This window comes from Volvox carteri, assembly GCF_000143455.1.
Source record: "Volvox carteri f. nagariensis unplaced genomic scaffold VOLCAscaffold_55, whole genome shotgun sequence".
Lineage (NCBI taxonomy): Eukaryota > Viridiplantae > Chlorophyta > Chlorophyceae > Chlamydomonadales > Volvocaceae > Volvox > Volvox carteri.
In genome coordinates, this window is record NW_003307598.1 from 336,492 (window position 1) to 354,188 (window position 17,697).

Consider the following 17,697-nt stretch of genomic DNA (forward strand, 5'->3'; position numbering starts at 1 on the left):
CCCCATCCACCTGGAACCGCAGCTGCCCTGTCGCTTAACCTCAATCCAGCGAGAGCCAGAGAAACTGGGCCGCTCCACTTTCGTTCACCAAGCCACGCCTTTTTCCCTATAGCATTTAGCGTTGCATTATTTCCCTGCACACAGGGCATCGGCGCTATGCTGATTTTGGTGGCGCTGGGGACAGCGATATTGACCAAGCCGCGGTTAGGGACACAAGCAACCGCCACGAGGGCGGTCGGTCGCTACAAAGGCGACCTGCAAACTCCATGCTAGTATGGAGGCTCGATCAACAACAATTGATGGTGCCGGATGTTGTAACATTGGAAGCGCCTGCTCCTGATGAATGTAATATTTGAGTTGCACGCATCAGTGCCTCAGCGCCACCAGCACGCTGCATCTCCCCGTCTTCCCGCCAACATCCAAAGCACGTTATTACATGTGGATAACGGATATGGGCGCTGCTTACCAGCGCAGAAAAGCTGGCGGCAGCTCGCCTAACCTGCAACTATCTTTTCACCAGCGCAAGCCACGCCAGCGACACGTACATGAGCATGACTGGGTACACCGCCAGGGCTTTACGCCTGCGGCAGGTCGATTTAAAAATCCGGTGAGAGCTTTGTAACGACCACGCAATTACGGTGTAGCATTCGGTGGAAACTAGAGCTTTGCCAACTGGTCAGAGCGCGCAGATGTCCGTGCTCGTGGGTGATATGGGCCATCATGCAGCTTACCCTCGTGGAACGGCATTCCCAATGAAGGGGATTGTTGCAAAGGAGGCCCATGCAAGGCAGCCCGCTGTCACCACAGAGCGGATCCACTACGAATCGAGGGGGTCAGCACGGATGTTGGGTTAAGTGTATTGCGTTATGTAAGGTGTGGTGAAGATGTGCGCTACTATGAAGGCATGGGCTGCATAAATGAGCATTGCTGCAAGCTCACGGACGGCAGCACAGCTGCGCAAGGTGACGTCGCAACCCTACCTTCGCCTGCACCGACGCACAAATGATGGCGGCCACCACGAGCGGGAAGAGGCAGTATCCCAGAAGGCACACCGCTTGAAAAAAGACAAGCTCGCCTCCCAACAGAATGACGTTGACGGTCAGGATGATCGCACCTAGTGCTACTTCCGCAAACACCATCTGCAAGCATCCGCACGTGTTACAAACTTCAGGTATACCATGCAGGTGACATGGGTCACAGCGGCGGAAGGGGTGTTTGGGGACACAATTCACAACACGCTTCCCCGCCACCTCCTGAAACCCGTAACCACGGACTTACCGCGAACACCTGCGAGGCATTTTGCTCGCCCACCGAAAGCACAATTGCAAGGACTAGCATGAAGACCTGCAACGCATGTGGTAACCGTCAGAGCAACCTCGATGACGCCCTAGTGCCGCTGGCCATCGCGGGTACAACCCACCAGCGGGCCCCATAGGTCCCAGTTCCTCAGAGCTTGCGCCTGCCCGTGAAATTTCCAGTTCACTGGTATGAGCACAGAACGTAAATTGCGTGCAATGGTAACAATGTCTCGCCACAACGTCTTCCACACTGGCTCGTCAAGCGTGTACTCCTCTGGGATCGTGCTATGCGCCTGGGTCGAGGCTGGAATCGTCGGCGGCGGAGACTGGGGCACGGTTGTTATACTGCTGGGATTTGTCTGCACATCTTGAAAGAGCTGCAACACGACGCGGAAGGCCCAAGGTCAAGGGTAGCGAACAATATGGCTAGAAGGCAGCCGGGTGCCTCGTGTTTCTCACCCCTGGAGGAGGCGCAACTTGCGTATTAACATTTGAAGGTCCGCTCCTAAGGGGCCACATTATGCACTATGATGGTGATTGGCTATGGGTAGTTGCAAGACCGCTAAAGACGGAAGTTTACGGAATATTTAAGGCCAAGACGTACAAATGACGACAAGATTTGCGCTTCAACAGCGCATTGTGCATCCTGGACGAACAGACGGATGTATACGGAAAACCAACAGCAAGGGAGTCCAAAATACGTACTATCCCACCCGCCCAAAAGTTCATCATATTTAGGTACAATTGTTTTGTATTGTACCTCTCTGCTGACAAAAGGCTATCAAATCAAGCTGCATCTGGCGGCAGCTGAATACCGACACCTGCATATGGCCGATAATCTAGGGCCGCTCGGAAGAGGCAGAAGCAAGGATCCCCTTGATGAGCTTGGAGGTCTCGTAGGTCAAACTCTCAATCTTTTCGACGGGCAGGCCGCAGCGAAAGGCCCTGAGCAACTCGTGGACGTCTATGGCGCAACCGCAAGAGCGACAGCTGCAACAGATAACGTCATCGCTCAGTCTATGGATCTTGACTTGCTGGGAACCTCCAGCACAGCGCAAGTTGCTCCAGGCCCCCTTGCGCGGAGCAACACCTTTGGACAAGAAGCCGAGATACCGCTATTTAATGACGAAGTACAGATAGGTTTTACACATGTTGTGGAGGAGGTGCAGTCTCCGTCATCCAGCCCGCAGAACGAGCCAAGTGAGCGCCAACTGCCTTCAGCTGTCTCGCCTTCTGCGCTTGCATGACCTGTTACAACAACGAAATACGGCTACTCCCATGGTAATCTCGTCAATCTTTGCGTGCATTTTTCCAGAGCCCATCGAGTCCCGGTCCGAAGTGGGCCCTAGCGGCTACCACCTGGTTTCAGATGGGCCTAGCACGAGCACCGGCGAACCCAACACGGGCCACCTCAACGAGCCCCCTCTCATACGTGTGTGGATTCGCGAACCGGAGCGCGTGGAGGGGACGAACAAGCTTGGGATGCGCACTACGTACTTCACGTACCTGGTCCGGACAGAGAGCCAGCTGCCTGGCCTGCGTACCGACGGCTCGGAAGTTCGACGCAGGTTTTCGGAATTCGATGTGAGTCCAGGCTGCCCTAAGGACAAGCGCGTGATCAGCATTCCACAAGTTCTAAGCCATAGGGCTAGCGTCGTACACTGTCTCCTCTCAACGACCTAAATTTGCGAGGCCAAGCATTAATGGGATTACATGTACAGCGTTGCTAGGTGACATAGCTTTGAGCTTTTGTGCCACTTTCTTGCGTCAGGCGTTGCACAAGGTGGTGAAGCTGCAGTACCGTGGCTACATCATTCCGCCACTGCCCGAAAAGTCCTTTATTGAGGCGAAGCTCGCGCACGAGGACTTTTTGAGGCTGCGTCGCGCAGACCTCCAGGCAAGTATCGTAAGGACAGCTTTTTAGCGGTTGGTTCTGAGGGCATGGTGTGGGTGGGCTCCCAGTTGGAGTGGGCTCGTAGGCTCCCAGTTGAAGTGCGTTCCTTTGGCCTCTGGCCGTGTGGCGAGCTTCTTATTGACACATCGGCTTGTGTGCAAGGGGGTGTTATCGTATTTATCCGTATTTTGCTTTTAGCTCTAATAAAAGGCCCTGCGGCCCGTAGCCACATGTCCAGGAATAATACTTCGGCTGCCCCGCGGTCATGTAATCCTTACCATTCTTTTAAGAGTTCAATTGGTGGGCAGCAGCAATAGCTTCTTGGGTCTTTTTTTGATACAGTGCATGAATAGCTTAAGCTTTGGACGGCTGATGGCTGCAGGCTTTCCTCCGCGGCATTGCGCAACACCCTGTGCTGCGCGAGTCGGAGGCGCTCAAGCTGTTCTTGCTGCAGCCCGGAGAGCTCCAGTACAATCCAGCATGGACGGCGCTTCTCCACAGCGTTGGGGGTAAGCCGCGTGGTTAAGCGCCCCATACTTCGCCTGCCCCAGTGCACGTGCGTAACCGACCATGCAGTAGTCCTTGTCAGTTATTTTTCAATTTCTAAATGTCTGCTGGCATGCATCACTCAGGTCGTTCGTGCGCGCTGGCTGTTTGCACGTTGGGAATTCTGTCTTTTTAATCATCACCACGTTGCTCATCCACGGCCTTGTGGGTCTGTAGTGTCCTACTGGGGCCTCCTTGCTTAGGGCCGGCTCGTGGCAATACCAACCCGACGCCGGACTCTTTACTGTCTGCGGGATCTTGACGTGTCCCCATTAGGCTCAATGGAGAGCTCCGAGGGCACGGCCAGGTTGCTGACGACGCAGGGCGCGGCCACTGCCACCTCCAAGGCAGTTGCCGGGCTGAACAGCCTTGTTTCCTGGGTGCGGCACAACGTCACGAGCAGCAAGCGCGAGCTGGACGAGGAAGAGCAGCAGCTGCGGCATGTAAGGACGCTGCCCAGGGCAGCATCAGCGGGTTGCTGGGCAAGGGCCAGAACGGCCAGCACAGGAGATGCACGTAGTGTGTCTTGCACGGATAGGCCTCAATTTCACTAAGCCTAATTGTCCTGAGGTGCTCGCTTTGTGAACTTCTTGGTCCCGGGCCTACATGTGTGAGCGTCGTCGTGCTACTTGCCTTGCCTGGCTTAGTTATGGACGGCCATACGAGGGCCATATGAACCTGTAGAGGCCTGTGGCTTGCCTGTGCGTGCAAATTCAGTCAAAGATTATGCACTGTAGTGCGCAGTGCTACATGGGGACGTGAGCAATCTTGCCCGTTAGCAAGCTGTATGCTTTGCCGCTGTCGACCCGCGATTCTGCGCCATGGTTGTCCCTATCTTGCACATCCAAACACGTCATTGCCTTTTCCAAAGCCATTACAACTAAGCGAGTGTGCGTGCCGCGCCTCCCTATTTCACTTCCATTACTTGCTGGCGGTCGTTGCTGGAAATCGCTGGCCAGGCCAAGGAGCTCATGCGTGACCTGGAGCGCCTCCTGCAGCTGTGCTGCGAGTCGGCGCGCATCATGTGCAGCCACATGGACTCTCTGGGCGCGGACCTGTACGAGCTGGGGCGCAATATGGGGATGCTGTCGAAGGTATGGGGCCTGATTCGTAGAATAAAGAGTTGGCCATTGTCCACAGCGACTGAAGGGGTGATTTAAGATGAACGGCAGAACGTGTACTGTGGATGGGAGGATCAGCTTTTGTGACATTGTGTGCTGCTATGCAGTGTGAACATCTGAGCTTGCGCCCTGGTGCGTTGACAGTGGATGTGCCTGCATGGACAGCGTGATTGTGTGATCGGCAATCCTCATGAACAACTGTTTCTTTTTAACCGTATGGATGAGGCTTGTGGCTGACGCTGTCCCGATTATGCACCGTGCGCCACGGGTCATGCAGTGGGAGGAGACCCTGCGTGCAAACGTCGGTTCCTACACTGAGGCCGGCTTCAGCGCCAGCAAGCGTGCTGCGCACTGCAAACAGCTCAGCTTCGCTAGCGCGCGGCAGCACACAGTGTGGAAGACGGCGTCGGTGAAGACGGCCGCCAGTCTGGTGAGAAGAAGCAGCAGCAGGGCAAGACTTTAACAATAGTTAATGATCTACACTCGCGTGCATCGGGGTAATGTGCGTCTCAGAACGGCACCGTCTGGTTCTGTCCCAGTACGCTGAGCATGGCAGACTCCTTTTGACACCGCCACTTCAGCTCCGCACTCATGTCATGGTAACGGGAAAGCAGAGGGGAATTTGCGCGTCCCCAATGCGTATATTCCCTAGATGTGCACAACGAGGCGTAGAGCGTGTGGCTAACCGTCACAGAGATTGTAGGTCTCGTTTTCTGGATCTGTTGCGCTTGTGCCTGATCGTCGTACTGGCTCCTGTCAATTACGTCTCAGGTCGCATTGCATGACTACTATATCGTAATGCCCGAGGCGGTGGCGGCGCTGGAGGAGCGAGAGCGGTGCCTAGACCAGATTCAGGCGCTGGAGGCTGAGCTCATGGCAAAGCATGCCGACTTGAACAAGACCACTGGCGGCAGCAAGGTACGTGCATTTGCGCGTGCCACACATACATCTTCAGCACCGTCGCATCTGCGGCGGGAGCCACTTTTATAAACGAAGACTTCCCACCATTCCAGATTCATGGATCTTGTCATTGTAAAAATAGGCCATGCTCATACAAGGGTGCCGTCCGCCAATCAAGCATTGTCAACACGCATTAGGACGCATGCAAAACCGCTGCGCCTGGTGCGTTGCGGCAAGGTGCCACGTTAGCTGCGCGCTTAGCGTGGCCTTTTAGCTCTTCCTTTAGCTGCGTTTAGCCCGGCCTTTTGGCTCTGGTTGTCTAAACTGGGCATTCTCGGCGTCCCAAAGGAATCCATGCTATGAACATATCCTTCAGATAGCGTAATGGTGTATATTGTAGAAGCGCCGGTATGGTGTGTCCTGCAGGCCGCTTCATCCAACCGTGACCGGCGTGCATACACTCTGACCAACACCGTGGACCGCCTGGAGGAGCAGCTTAAGGTCTGTCGCGATAACTACGTACTCATCAAGAGGCGCAACATGGAGGAGCTACGCCGGCTGCACCTGACACGCGAGAAGGTAAGCGTGGCCCTCGCCCCGGCTTAGCTTGACTGGCGTTTGGCTGGGCTGGACTGGGTGTTTTTGAGGCAGTTAGGAAAGGCACGTCGATGCGGGTAACGTCGAGCGCTACTCTGTGTGCATGCATATCCCTGCTCGGTGTTCGGGGCGCCTGTCGGTTAGGTTACGAACTTTCGATGTCCACGTGTCGCGCCGTGTTATGCGGTTTCGCGGTTTATGCCATGGAATAATTTAATCAGGTGACTTCGTTGGCCCAATGGAACCATATAAACTTACCACCTCCGGTCCTTTTCTTTACGGATTGCGGATTGGTATTGCTTCTCCTCGTTGACTCCGCCGCCTACGACTATTACCCCGATGCTGTCCGAGCACACAGGACTTCCACGAGATGATGGCCAGCTTCTCGGCCTTACAGGCTCAGCTCCTGCAGGCATCCGCGGACATGTGGCGCACAACCGCACGCCAGTTCGCTGGCGAGGCGGTCACGCCGGCGGGGTCCGCGGGGGGACCCCAGGAGCAAGACGACGATTGAGCGGCCTGGAGGCAGAGGGTGTCCGAACGGATTGCCAGCAAAGCGCAGGGAACCCAACGGATTGCTAACAGAGCGCAGGGAACCCAGGTCATTCCGTATGTGATGTGTAGCTGTCGTAGTCAGCATTGTTCCTACACAAATAATACTTTCTTCTCTCCTTCGCCAGCTGCCAAGCCCTAGCGTGATGCACAACTCGCGTTCTTTTAGTATGTGCAGGGCGATAAGTCAGCAAAAAAGTGATCGTCAAGGCTCCATTGGCCGGGCGCAAAAGACCATGCAAATGTGAGTAGTGTGACTTGCGGCTGTGGTCAGCCCGCGTACAGCATCAGCAACGTTTGCGTTTTAAAAGGGTGAAGGATTTTATGTAATGGTCCGTAAGGGCAGGATGGGGACTGCCAGAACCTGTTTACGGTTTGTAGTGGTGTGGCTTGTGTTCAGATGATCAGTTGTCTGGCACGCAACCATGTATAGCTGTGTCTGCATACATATGGAATTTCTCTCCCGTTCATAACGTCGGTGTACAAGAATCCGGGGGCGCTGCTCGTTTAGGGACGGGAATTCAACACTAGGGTATATACGCACCTTCTGCCTTGTTCGGAACCCCGATATAAGTTTCCTGGAGCAAATGCGAACCTCGTGCGTAAGCTATGTTTGGTTGTAACATAATATGCGTCGCACCCGACTGTTTAACTGCCATTTGTTCAGTTAGTTGCCGCATGGGGTTTCATCACATGTGGTTGCTGAGCAGCTCGTCGTCCAGCTACATCTTCAAGGCAAATAGGCCCCATATACACAAGCCGTAAGGCACGGGACAGTGTTACCTACACGCTTGCTTGCACGATCAAGGCGGTCGCTAATGGAAGGTACTACCGACCTTGATGCGGACAGTGAGACAGTAGATTCGATCGATCCAACCAAACGACAATCTACGTCAAAGCCCAACTCCTCGAATACCGCATCCGGTCCTTGGACTGACCTTGTCAACGCCTTGTCAACGAAGGACATGCCTAGCCGGTGATTAAGACAAGTCGCCTAATCAGACGCGTTCTCATGCATGCGTGACGCCAGAATCTCCCTTCTCCGCGCCTCCCAGCGCTGCCCCTTTTAAACTCGCATCCCTAGGGCCTTTTGCCCCGGACAGCATTGCCGCCGCCGCCTCGGCCAGCTGCCGCAACTGCTTCTGCCCCACACCAGCTCCCTCACCACCACCCACCACCTCGCACGCAGCCGCGTATATGTCCAGTACCGGAAAGCACGGATCCAAAACCACAAGCCCTCGCTCCCTGTTGCCCGCACCGCTGCCTCCCTCTGCACCTGCCACTGCATCAGCTGCTCCCGACTCCTCCTCCCCTGATAGTATGCCTCCTTGAAGCGCGACCCGCATTCCGCCACCATTGCTGCTGCCGCCGTTACTGGTGGCATAGTCCGTTGACAGGATCTTGAAGGCCAGTGCCAGAACATCACCGTCGCCTGCTGCAGTCGCAGGCGCAGCCGCGGCCGCGGGCAGCAGCTCCTGTGTTGGCGCCTCCCCCGCTCCCGAGTCCAGTTGCTGCGGCTCCGCGCGTTGGTCGTGAAGCTGCCGGTATCCATGCAGTACCAACACGTCCAACAAAAGCATTACTTCGTCACTCCACAGCTCAGCCGGACCGCTGCTGCAACTTCCTCCACCTCTGCCACCGCCACCCTTTTCCCCCTTTCCCGCCGCATCAATTGCACGGCGCCAGAGCTCATGCGCCTCGCGTGCTGCGCGCCGGGCCGCCTCAGGCTGGCGCGACCAGAAAACGCTGCGCGCCTCCGTCACGCCACAGGCCGCCTTTGCGACCCAGGCCGCCGCGGGCACTGGCATCCCCGTGGCCCCCCCCGGGGACGATGCGGTGGCGGCGGCGCCAGCGCGGCTATGCCGCATCCGGTAGCGCGCCTCGCGCCTCAGGCGTTGCTCCGCCGCCACCATCAGGTTATGCTGCTGCTGGCAGGCCTTGTGCTCGTCCGCCGAGTTCAAGCCCAGCGGAACCAACTCAACGTTGTCACACCCGTTAGGCTGTGGAGCGCTTCTCGCACTGACGGAACTCGTCATGTTCTCAGACAGGAACAATTGGAGGATGAGGGGGGTATCCGACCCGGTTGCTGTTTCCGCAGTCGCTGGCGCTGATGCCGGTTCATCTTGGCCGGATCCGCCACCGCCACCGCCCGGGTTTGCTCCCGCCACCACGGCTTCAGGCAAGTTACATCGGCGCCGGGCGTGTAGGCACGCCCACAGCCCGCCACGGCATTCCGCGTCGGCCACCTTCACTTCAATAATTTCGAAGTTCCCGTCGGCAAACTCGGATCCGGAGCTAATTGACGTTGTAAGGGCGTCGAGAGCTTTGGCTACTTCATGAGGACTGAATTGCAAATCAACGTTAAGGAACAACTCCAGACCTGTAGCTTCGCAGCCTGCAGCATACGTGCCGCGGCTGAGGCTGCCCGTAACGCAAATCCGCTCCACAAGCGCCGCACCGTGACCGGATTTTGCGTTTCGGAGCGCCTTTCGCGCACATTGGAGCAAACCGATTAGATCAGCAGGATATGTTGACATGGTTATTTGAGTGCAGCCGTGAGGACAGGGACGCCCTTGCGCGCCTCGAGCAGCGCTTCGGGGTCTCTGGAAATCAAGACTATATGCAGAGCAACGCCCAAGGCCACACAATCCTGATCGCAGTTGCAAAGATTGTTGATGCGAATTCAGCATAAAAAGGAACCAAAATGGATGATGTCTACGTGGGTCTTGTGCGAATGAAAGGTGATCGCAATCATCGATCTGTCGGAACTTTATCGGAATCGGTATGTGAGAATTCCGTGCTTTCCGCCACAAAACGTAGATTCAGCGCATCTATTACGAAAGATCAATCCGCTTAAATAGGATTTTTCTGCAACCTGAGCGCTTGCGCTGTCCTCAATCGTGACAAGTACGGCACAGTATGATGCCGGAGCACTTGCGAAGAAGGGAAGCGGTCATGAAACGCCGCAACCCACCCCGGCAGTACCTCCAATTCATTTCATCCTCCAATCTCCCATCCCAAATCCTTTGTCATTTTGCATAACTCCAAAATGTCCATTCCCATGTCCATCGGTGCCACCGCCACGCGCGGTGTAGATTCTCCCCCCAAGTCGCTGTGCTTCGAGATCTCTGCTAGGATTGAAAAAGAATGACCGACTATGCCACATTCATGAAAACACTCGTGCCAAGACACTGTTTCTGGCGTCCTTAGTAGCTATCAGTCAGATGAGAGGCTCTCAAACCCGGACTCACTCGTCAGCTGTTTGTTTGTTTGTTTGGTTGGTTGGTTGTTGGCTAAGTGTCCCGTCGTATCTCGCATCTCCCGCTTGGTTGGTTGATTGGCTGATGGTTCGATCTGTCTGACTGATTGGCTTCTCCATCAGAGTCTAAAGTTGTGAATTTTCTTGCCCCCATCAACGGTGACTGGTGAAGCACCTTTAGACCCACCATCACAAGTGCTCATAGGCAGGTGGTCGTACCCATCCGACACTTGTCATTTCAGGTGGCTCGCAAATTTCAGGCCGCGTCGTACCATCGGACTGTATAGAGGAGAAGCTCTTGCGCTGCATATCGCGACTCGATGTACATACCTTAACACACGCAGCGTCTCCCCCATGGCTCGCTTGTGTTTTAAGCATATGTTCTCATCCCCATGCTTTCAAAATGTCGACAGCTTATCCTTCGTTCATCCTGTCCTCCCATTATCACATCATCCTTCCGTTATTAGCTAAAGTCCCTCAATTACTTTTATGTTAGTTACAAGTGCCGCACGAGTGCGGGGGCCCCCGTCAAAGCCGTGAAGCCGTGGACTATATATATATATATATATATATTGAAAGTTGGTTACACCGTACAACCGACGGCGGTTTGGGTCCTGCCAACGAGACCCCTCCTCATCCAGTCACCCGACATCTGTAGAGACAGCCATCAGCCATCACCACCAGTAAAATGTGCTCTTGTCCAAATTTAGTGCGCGGTTCGTTCCATTTGTCCCCACTTTCGCGAGGGCGCCTCAGTTGAATTGTAATGAGGGGAGTGGGCATTGGTCGATAGACGTCATTAAGTAATAAGGCGGCGCTTGGCTCCTACAGTGTGGGGGGTAGCGGTGTGTGCACCGTCGATTCGTTATTCCTTAGGCTTTTCTCTTACCTCACCTCTAATTGGGACTCATCGTCCTGTTCCAGATGTTCCAGATGTTCCAGATGTTCCAGATGTGAGACGTGAGGTATAGAATACTTTCTGAAAACCATATGTTACGGGATAGGAGCGATGCAGATCCTTTCGCGGGGTCGTAGTTGCGGTGTGTTTGCAGTGTGTTGTTGTCGTAGACCGAGGGCGCGGCTCCTCGACTTCCTGATGGCTTTCAGAATCCTTTAAGACATCACATGACTGTCGAACGGTGTCGAAGGCATCGCCCTTGGCCCACTCGCGTTACGGGTCAAAAGGGGACCCACGGGACTCCCCGGTCGTGTGTATGACTTACGAGTGTTCGATGCTGAGGAGGCCGGGGCTGAGAAATGGGCTACAATGCAGCTGATGATTACTGCGAAGCATTGTATTGAAAAGAATGTCGCAGTGCCCCCTGCACTTTCTTGGCATGCAAGAAAGGGCGCAAACGTAGCTCCTTTCGCATACACGCCTGCATGTGGACATGGCATTAGCATGAAGCAAGGTCCTTTCCAGACTGGGAAACAGTGTGAGAGCTGAAAAGCTGATCTGTAGCCTCCAGAAACCTCCAAAACGGTACTGCCGACTTGCCATTTCCTAAACAAAAACAGAGGGTAACCTTCATGTAAACATGTTTGTTGATGCAGAGGATGTATCCAAAACAGTGCATTAGAATTTTTGTTCCGAGTTGATGCACAGCATGGGTCTTCACACTTGCTAACCGAAGAAGGTAGGCTCCAGGTACCGCGCTGGTGCCATAATGCGGTTATCCACCTTGGCTTTAGCAAGTGACAGGTCTGAATCTCGTGTTTTTTCTCCTTTACAATACTTAGAAGGTTTCCTTGAGAGCCTACTCTGGTATGCGGAAAGCATGCTACGGTGGCGCCAGTTGCACTGCTGCTAGTTGCAGGCTATCCGGTACTTGTAACAGCTTTGATTCTATGCCAGCAACAGTCACATTTTGAGCATTCCTCAAGAAAGGACGCATCCCTGTATCATTAGTCCCAAGGAAACATCGGAAACGGCGGTGCAGCAGGAGGAAAAGTATCCTGGCTTAAGGAATCATGTGAGCAGATTACTGCCTGCTTCTTGTGTCAAGAAATTACATAAAGAAATGGACAGAGGGCATTCCTCATGGGCATGGCATAATCCCGCCCTAGCGAACTACTGGCAACGGTCCCCAACGCGGCTCCATGAGTTTGATAGGAACTGCGCCAAGAAGCTCAGTGCACAGATGGATTGCTAGCCACGAAAGAGATACGTGGAGGCGCACAGTCATGCAGATTCACAAAAAGGGAAATCAACGCCGTACAGTACTTTTCCGACCTGTTTTTGTTGTCCTTTCGGCTCCCATTGTCGGCAGTTTTACCATGTTATTGTTGATTATCTTGCAGAAAATTTTGATTAGAAATCTCAGTCATGCCTGTCGTCGCGATGCACCCTGTTGAGCCGCCTTCCGTTGAGGGCTCCAAGGTGAGCGTCGGGACTTAAGTGGCGGTCAAACATTGTCATACAAAAAGCAACGGTATAATATCGACTATAGCGTACGTTGCGGGCGCTGCGGGAATTCACTTTGACAAGACTTGCTGACTCGGACATGGTCCCTGTAGGCCCCTTACCCAGCCGCTGAGCAGCCGGCCGAGGACTCGCCTCTGTACAAGACAGACGAGTTCCGCATGTATTGCTTTAAGGTGCGCTTGGGAAGGCTGAAGATTTTGTTAAAGCGCCAAGGCGGCTGACCGGTGCCCGCCCTGTCTCCAGGTGCTCCCATGCAGCAAGCGCTACGTGCACGATTGGACGGTCTGCCCCTTTGCCCACCCTGGAGAGAAAGCGAAGCGAAGGGACCCTCGTGTGTTCACCTACACGGGCGTCGCCTGCCCCGATATGAAGAAGGCAAGTTCGGACGCCATCCGACGTGGACACGCCTTGTCTCCGGCTGGCAACCCCGTTTGATCTCTGTAGCTCGTATTATTTAGAAAATTTAACTATCGTATGCGCGTGTCTAAACCGGCTAAGAGGCGCCTTTTTGTGCTGCCGCGTCTTCGTCCTCCCGCAGTGCCAAAGGGGTGATGCCTGTCCTTACGCTCATAACGTTTTTGAGTACTGGATGCATCCAAGCAGGTATGCTTTTTAAGGTGGTGAATGTTTTCCGGCTGTTACTCTTGCAGTTGTTGACCAGCATCCCGCGTCCCAAGCACACTAGGATGCAGATCGGTTCTGTCGTTTGAGGCTAATTTTGCGTTCCAAATACTCAGGTATCGCACCCAGCTTTGTAACGATGGGATTGGGTGCAAGCGGAAGGTTTGCTTCTTCGCGCATACTCTGGACGAGCTGCGCGTCTCCAGCGTAAAGCTGCTTCCATCAGAAATCGCAGCTGGAGCAGACGCTAGCGCATTTGACTTGGACCCGTTTCGGGTATCGAGGTCGGATTCTGGGCGCAGCTCGTCAAAGTCCGCAAATTCGTCGTCATCTTCAGCGTCTGCGGCGGGGAATGAAGCACTTGTCGACGCGCTTCGTGCTCAGCAGCAACAGCAACATCAGGCCAAGAAGACAGCCGCCGCTCTGCAGCGCACGGCATCCCGCGGCCTGGCGGCGGAGCTGCAACAGCTGCAGGTGCGTTCACGTCCCTGTCGCTGCCACTTTCCATACTTCGTCATGCAAGCAAATATTCAAATATTCACCTCGGGGTCCATGGAATTGTAAGGCTGCAACCTGATTTTCTTCATGTGCATATCGATAGCGCGCGCTCGACCGCCTTCTGCTTTGCCACCCTTGCAGGCTCTGCAGCAGCTGCAAGCGGTGTTGGCGAACACGCCCGGGATTGGTGTTGTGCAGCCGCAGATTCAGCAGCAGGCCCAGGTCGATACGTTCTTAAGCAACATGATGGCACAGATGCGGCTGGGTGGCGCAGCGGCCCAGCAGCATGTGGCGAACCAACTTGGGTCGGCAACCCCGGGCCTGCTAGACGTCGTGGTGCAGCAGGCTGTGCAGCAGGTGATTGCCAACAACGCTGCGCAGCAGGCCGCGGCAGCGCTGCTGCTGCTGCAGCAGCAACAGCAGCAGGCAGCTGCTGCCGTCGTGCAGCAGCAGCAGAACCAGCAGGCGGCCCAGGCTCAGGCGCTGTTCGAGCATTTGCTGCAGCAGCAACAGCAGCAGCAGCAGCGCCAGGCGCAGGCGGTAAGTGGGGGACCCGGCTGCCAGCCGGATCAGCAAGTCGTTCAGGCTGCACTGGCGATCCTCCAGCAACAGCAGGCAGCAGCTCAGCAACAGCAGGTACCGCCTCTTGGTCCCATGGGTTTCGGAGGCCCAGGCCCAACGGGCCCCATGGCCATCCAGATGGGCTCCGTGGGCGTGGGCATGGACCCGCTATGCCCCGCCAGCCAGGGCGTCGCGCCTGCCCTGGGCCCGCACCCCATGGGTCATAAGCCGGGGCAGCCCTCTTTGTCGGGTTCGGTACGGTCCTCGACCACCGGCATGACGCTGAACGGACCGCCTTTGAGCATTCCCAGTGCGGTGGGTGCCAGCATCAAGCACAATGCTGAGAACATTATCCCGCAAGGTATGCCCTCCTCCCCGCGCTCACTGGCCGTTGGATCGCCATCTGGGTCGCCGCCTCTTGAGACGCCGCTGTCATCTACGCTGTCGGGGCATGCTGCGGCATCCGCGGCGCTGAGCGCCGCTGCTACAGCCGCTAGCTACTACAGCCAGGAGGCCAGCCGTAGCAGCTTTGAGAGCTACCGCAGTAGCGAGCTGGAGCTTGGACTGCAGATGGCTTCCTCGGGCCACCATTCGAGCGGCCCCAGCAGTGGAGGGGTTCAGCGCACGTCCCTCGACCTTCTACACCACGTGTCGCAGCAGCCAGCGAAGTATCCAACGGCGGACTCGCTCCTGATGGGGTCCGTGCCTTCGCCCTGCAGCCCGCCGATAGCCGATGATGCCTTGGAGGCTCGCCACCGCCAGTTGCTGATGGCGGCGGCAGCGCACACCTCTGGAAATGGTATGGCGCCCATGAATAACGCGCCTGGGCCTGGCGTGCATGCCGGTCCTGTTGTATCGGAATTGTTTGGGGATAAGGTCGCCATGGCAGCGTTCACTGCCGGGCAACAATGCCCCGCGCCATCGTTTGGCTTGTAAACGGCAGCTTTCCGTACCAGCTGCTAGGTTTAATGCGATTCCGTGTCGGCTGCCTGAGCATTGACGGGCAGCATGCGTGGTGATTGCAAAGACCGCTGGTATGTTTGACGTCTACGCAACCATCTGCGGTGCTGCATGTGATTTGGGTTCGCAAATTGTATTGTGGACCACACTTTTGGTTTCATAAGTTGGCGCACAACCTGTTGGCAGGAATTTTTGCGACGTCCTGAATACGAAGATCTGGAGACACCGCGGACTGTTTTATAATTGCCCCCCATGGTGAGGGCAATGCAAATTGGCACACACGTTGACGACACGCGTTGCTCGCGACCGTGGTCGTTTTTTTGCTCAGCACGTTGCAGCTGGCTGAACGTCGAGATGGGTGGATGTGAATTATAATCGCCGCTATGTACGGCTGTTTATGGGCCGTAGTTATTAGCGTGCTCGATTTTGCGCGATGGTCTCCCGGAGATACAAGACGAAAACCTTTGGCAAAGCATTTTTTCTCGTTTGCAAGATTGCAAGGTGCTCGGGAATGCATTGATTGTGCGGTGGCGGCAGGCCCAGGGGTTGCATGCAAGTCGCAGCCGCCCAGTTTGTTCCCGCCTGCCATGTGTAAACCGGTGGGCTCTGTACACAGGACCACTCGCGTCTTATGTAGCTGTCGAGGCTAGCGCTTGGGATTTTCCAGTGCACCAAGCGCAGCTGTGGAGCTGTTTCGCTGCAGTTATGTTCTGTCCCATCGTGTGCCGTGTGCCACGTCTGTATCCGAACCCCACGCATGCCAATGCCATGATCCGTCACCCCTATGCATCATGGGAGGTGGTGCGCTGCCTAGACTCATCTTGTACTCGGCGCCGGTGAGGCAGAAGAAGTGCACTCCGGCGCCGCGAACATAATTTGGATGAGCATGGTGTTCATGGCCGCGGCGGCAGCTGGTGGTGGGAATTCTCGCGTGCATCAGGTGCAGAAAATATTGACGGTGGTGATGGTTTATGACGCATGCTGTCGGGTTCTGCTTGTCCCGTAGTTCCGTGGATTTTTTTCCAACTTTTTCTTTTCGGAAGATGATGAACGCTAACAGCCCGGCACAGGGCCTGCCATATGGAGGTCGTGACGTTCATTTGTTGGGCGTGTTGTTTATTCGTGTGAAAAGCGCACTACTTTTTGCCATGCCTGGCCGCGCGAGACAGTTTTGGTGGCGGCGCCCAAGATTTTTGGTGCATCCGCGGCGACCCTGAGTTCAAGCTACAGCCCTAAGTTTTTTACATCCAGCATGTGTTTCCTTATAGTATGAAGGTTTGCGGCTTGGGAAGAGGCATAGCGCTCATCGAATGCCGATCAGTGGCATCGTGTAATGTCGTGCATGCCGCTGCATGCCGACAAGATGGCGCAGCCTAAGGCCATAAAGCACTTGCCGGCCCGCAACCAAACCCCGTTATTGTCTTATGGGGACTGTACTGAGCTTTTTTCCTGTGAGCGTACTTATTGAGCGTGAGACGCGTGGTGTGTTGAAAAAGAAAGCTGGAATGCATGTTTTCCCTTGATGTCATGAAAATTGTTTTGGGGTCCAATCAGGCTGCTGCCGTAAATCGTAAAGGGGGCCCGAGCATCATTCGGAGGATTAGTTATGGGGGGGCTGCGCAGCTTTTTTTGAAAGTTTCTTCTAAAATGAGAGTGGATGGGCGAAGCCAAAGCGAAACATCTGAGGGTCCTGTATCAACACGCGCGATTGGTTTGCATGTGTGGAAATGCTTTGGGGTGCAGTTTGTAAGTAACATTTTCCTTCGCGTGCCGTGGAACAGGATGGAACTCCGTGCCCAGTCCACACAAAGTTGCTAGATTCGCAAAGGCAGTGAGCAGTAACAGGCATGGTATGCGAATACTACGGCAGCTATGGCAAAGTCTGAGCAGTGTAAGGCATGGCGTGGCTATCGGTGTGAATCCGCAATAAAACTCTCACATGTCGAGGTTTCCGCGCCTACAGCCCATAGCATTTACAGTCGACACACCCAGCAGTTGAAGTCAGAATCCCTTGTAATAGGTATCGGTATACACCGGGAGGTGCAGAGAGCTGCGAAATGCGCAACGGCGACGAAACCCGCGGGAAGTCGTACACATGACAGCGCGTGGTGACAGCCGTTCGTGTATGAAGCGGAAAATTGGTTGCAAGATTCATGTTCTGGCAGGATGGCTCTGAACGAATAACGTGGATATTGCCTTGAAGGCTTACATGGCTGCACGATTATTCACTGTCGGTGATGTTGTGTGTGGGATTCCTCCCAATTTAGATTACTGGTGGGCAGCTCAGGTAGCTGACATTACCCATGTTCCCGAAAAACTTCGCGAGGACCTCAATCTCAAACTCCGGGAGTACACAGACGGCGTGCTGCTGCGATATCTTGGCTCTCCAACTTTTGAGTATGCTATATGCGGAGAACAGGATGTTGAATACTTGCGCGATGAGACGGACACGGACAAGCTCTTTG

At 55.0% G+C, this 17,697-nt stretch overlaps 4 protein-coding genes across 4 annotated transcripts; 2 read left to right on the forward strand and 2 right to left on the reverse strand.

Moving 5' to 3' along the window:
* Positions 1–4: 4 nt before the first annotated feature.
* Positions 5–1,862, reverse strand: VOLCADRAFT_109986 (uncharacterized protein). Its single transcript, XM_002955840.1, has 7 exons — positions 1,758–1,862; positions 1,421–1,675; positions 1,279–1,344; positions 981–1,139; positions 732–817; positions 467–581; positions 5–134 (listed from the first exon to the last, which is right to left on the reverse strand). The coding sequence occupies exons 1-6, from the start codon at positions 1,815–1,817 to the stop codon at positions 506–508; spliced, it is 702 nt and encodes a 233-aa protein (XP_002955886.1). The 5' UTR covers positions 1,818–1,862; the 3' UTR covers positions 5–134; positions 467–505.
* A 263-nt stretch (positions 1,863–2,125) lies between these two features.
* VOLCADRAFT_96778 (uncharacterized protein) lies at positions 2,126–6,870 on the forward strand (the record flags this gene model as incomplete). Its single annotated transcript, XM_002955784.1, has 10 exons — positions 2,126–2,498; positions 2,614–2,882; positions 3,070–3,204; positions 3,575–3,701; positions 4,015–4,181; positions 4,698–4,832; positions 5,137–5,289; positions 5,631–5,777; positions 6,186–6,338; positions 6,715–6,870. 10 exons carry the CDS (start codon positions 2,126–2,128, stop codon positions 6,868–6,870), a joined length of 1,815 nt encoding a protein of 604 aa, XP_002955830.1.
* Positions 6,871–7,918: 1,048 nt separating this feature from the next.
* VOLCADRAFT_96779 (uncharacterized protein) lies at positions 7,919–9,445 on the reverse strand (the record flags this gene model as incomplete). Its single annotated transcript, XM_002955841.1, has 1 exon — positions 7,919–9,445. One exon carries the CDS (start codon positions 9,443–9,445, stop codon positions 7,919–7,921), a length of 1,527 nt encoding a protein of 508 aa, XP_002955887.1.
* Positions 9,446–12,457: 3,012 nt separating this feature from the next.
* VOLCADRAFT_121468 (uncharacterized protein) lies at positions 12,458–16,141 on the forward strand. Its single transcript, XM_002955785.1, has 6 exons — positions 12,458–12,547; positions 12,685–12,765; positions 12,836–12,967; positions 13,131–13,195; positions 13,330–13,687; positions 13,853–16,141. The coding sequence occupies exons 1-6, from the start codon at positions 12,494–12,496 to the stop codon at positions 15,206–15,208; spliced, it is 2,046 nt and encodes a 681-aa protein (XP_002955831.1). The 5' UTR covers positions 12,458–12,493; the 3' UTR covers positions 15,209–16,141.
* Positions 16,142–17,697: the final 1,556 nt, after the last annotated feature.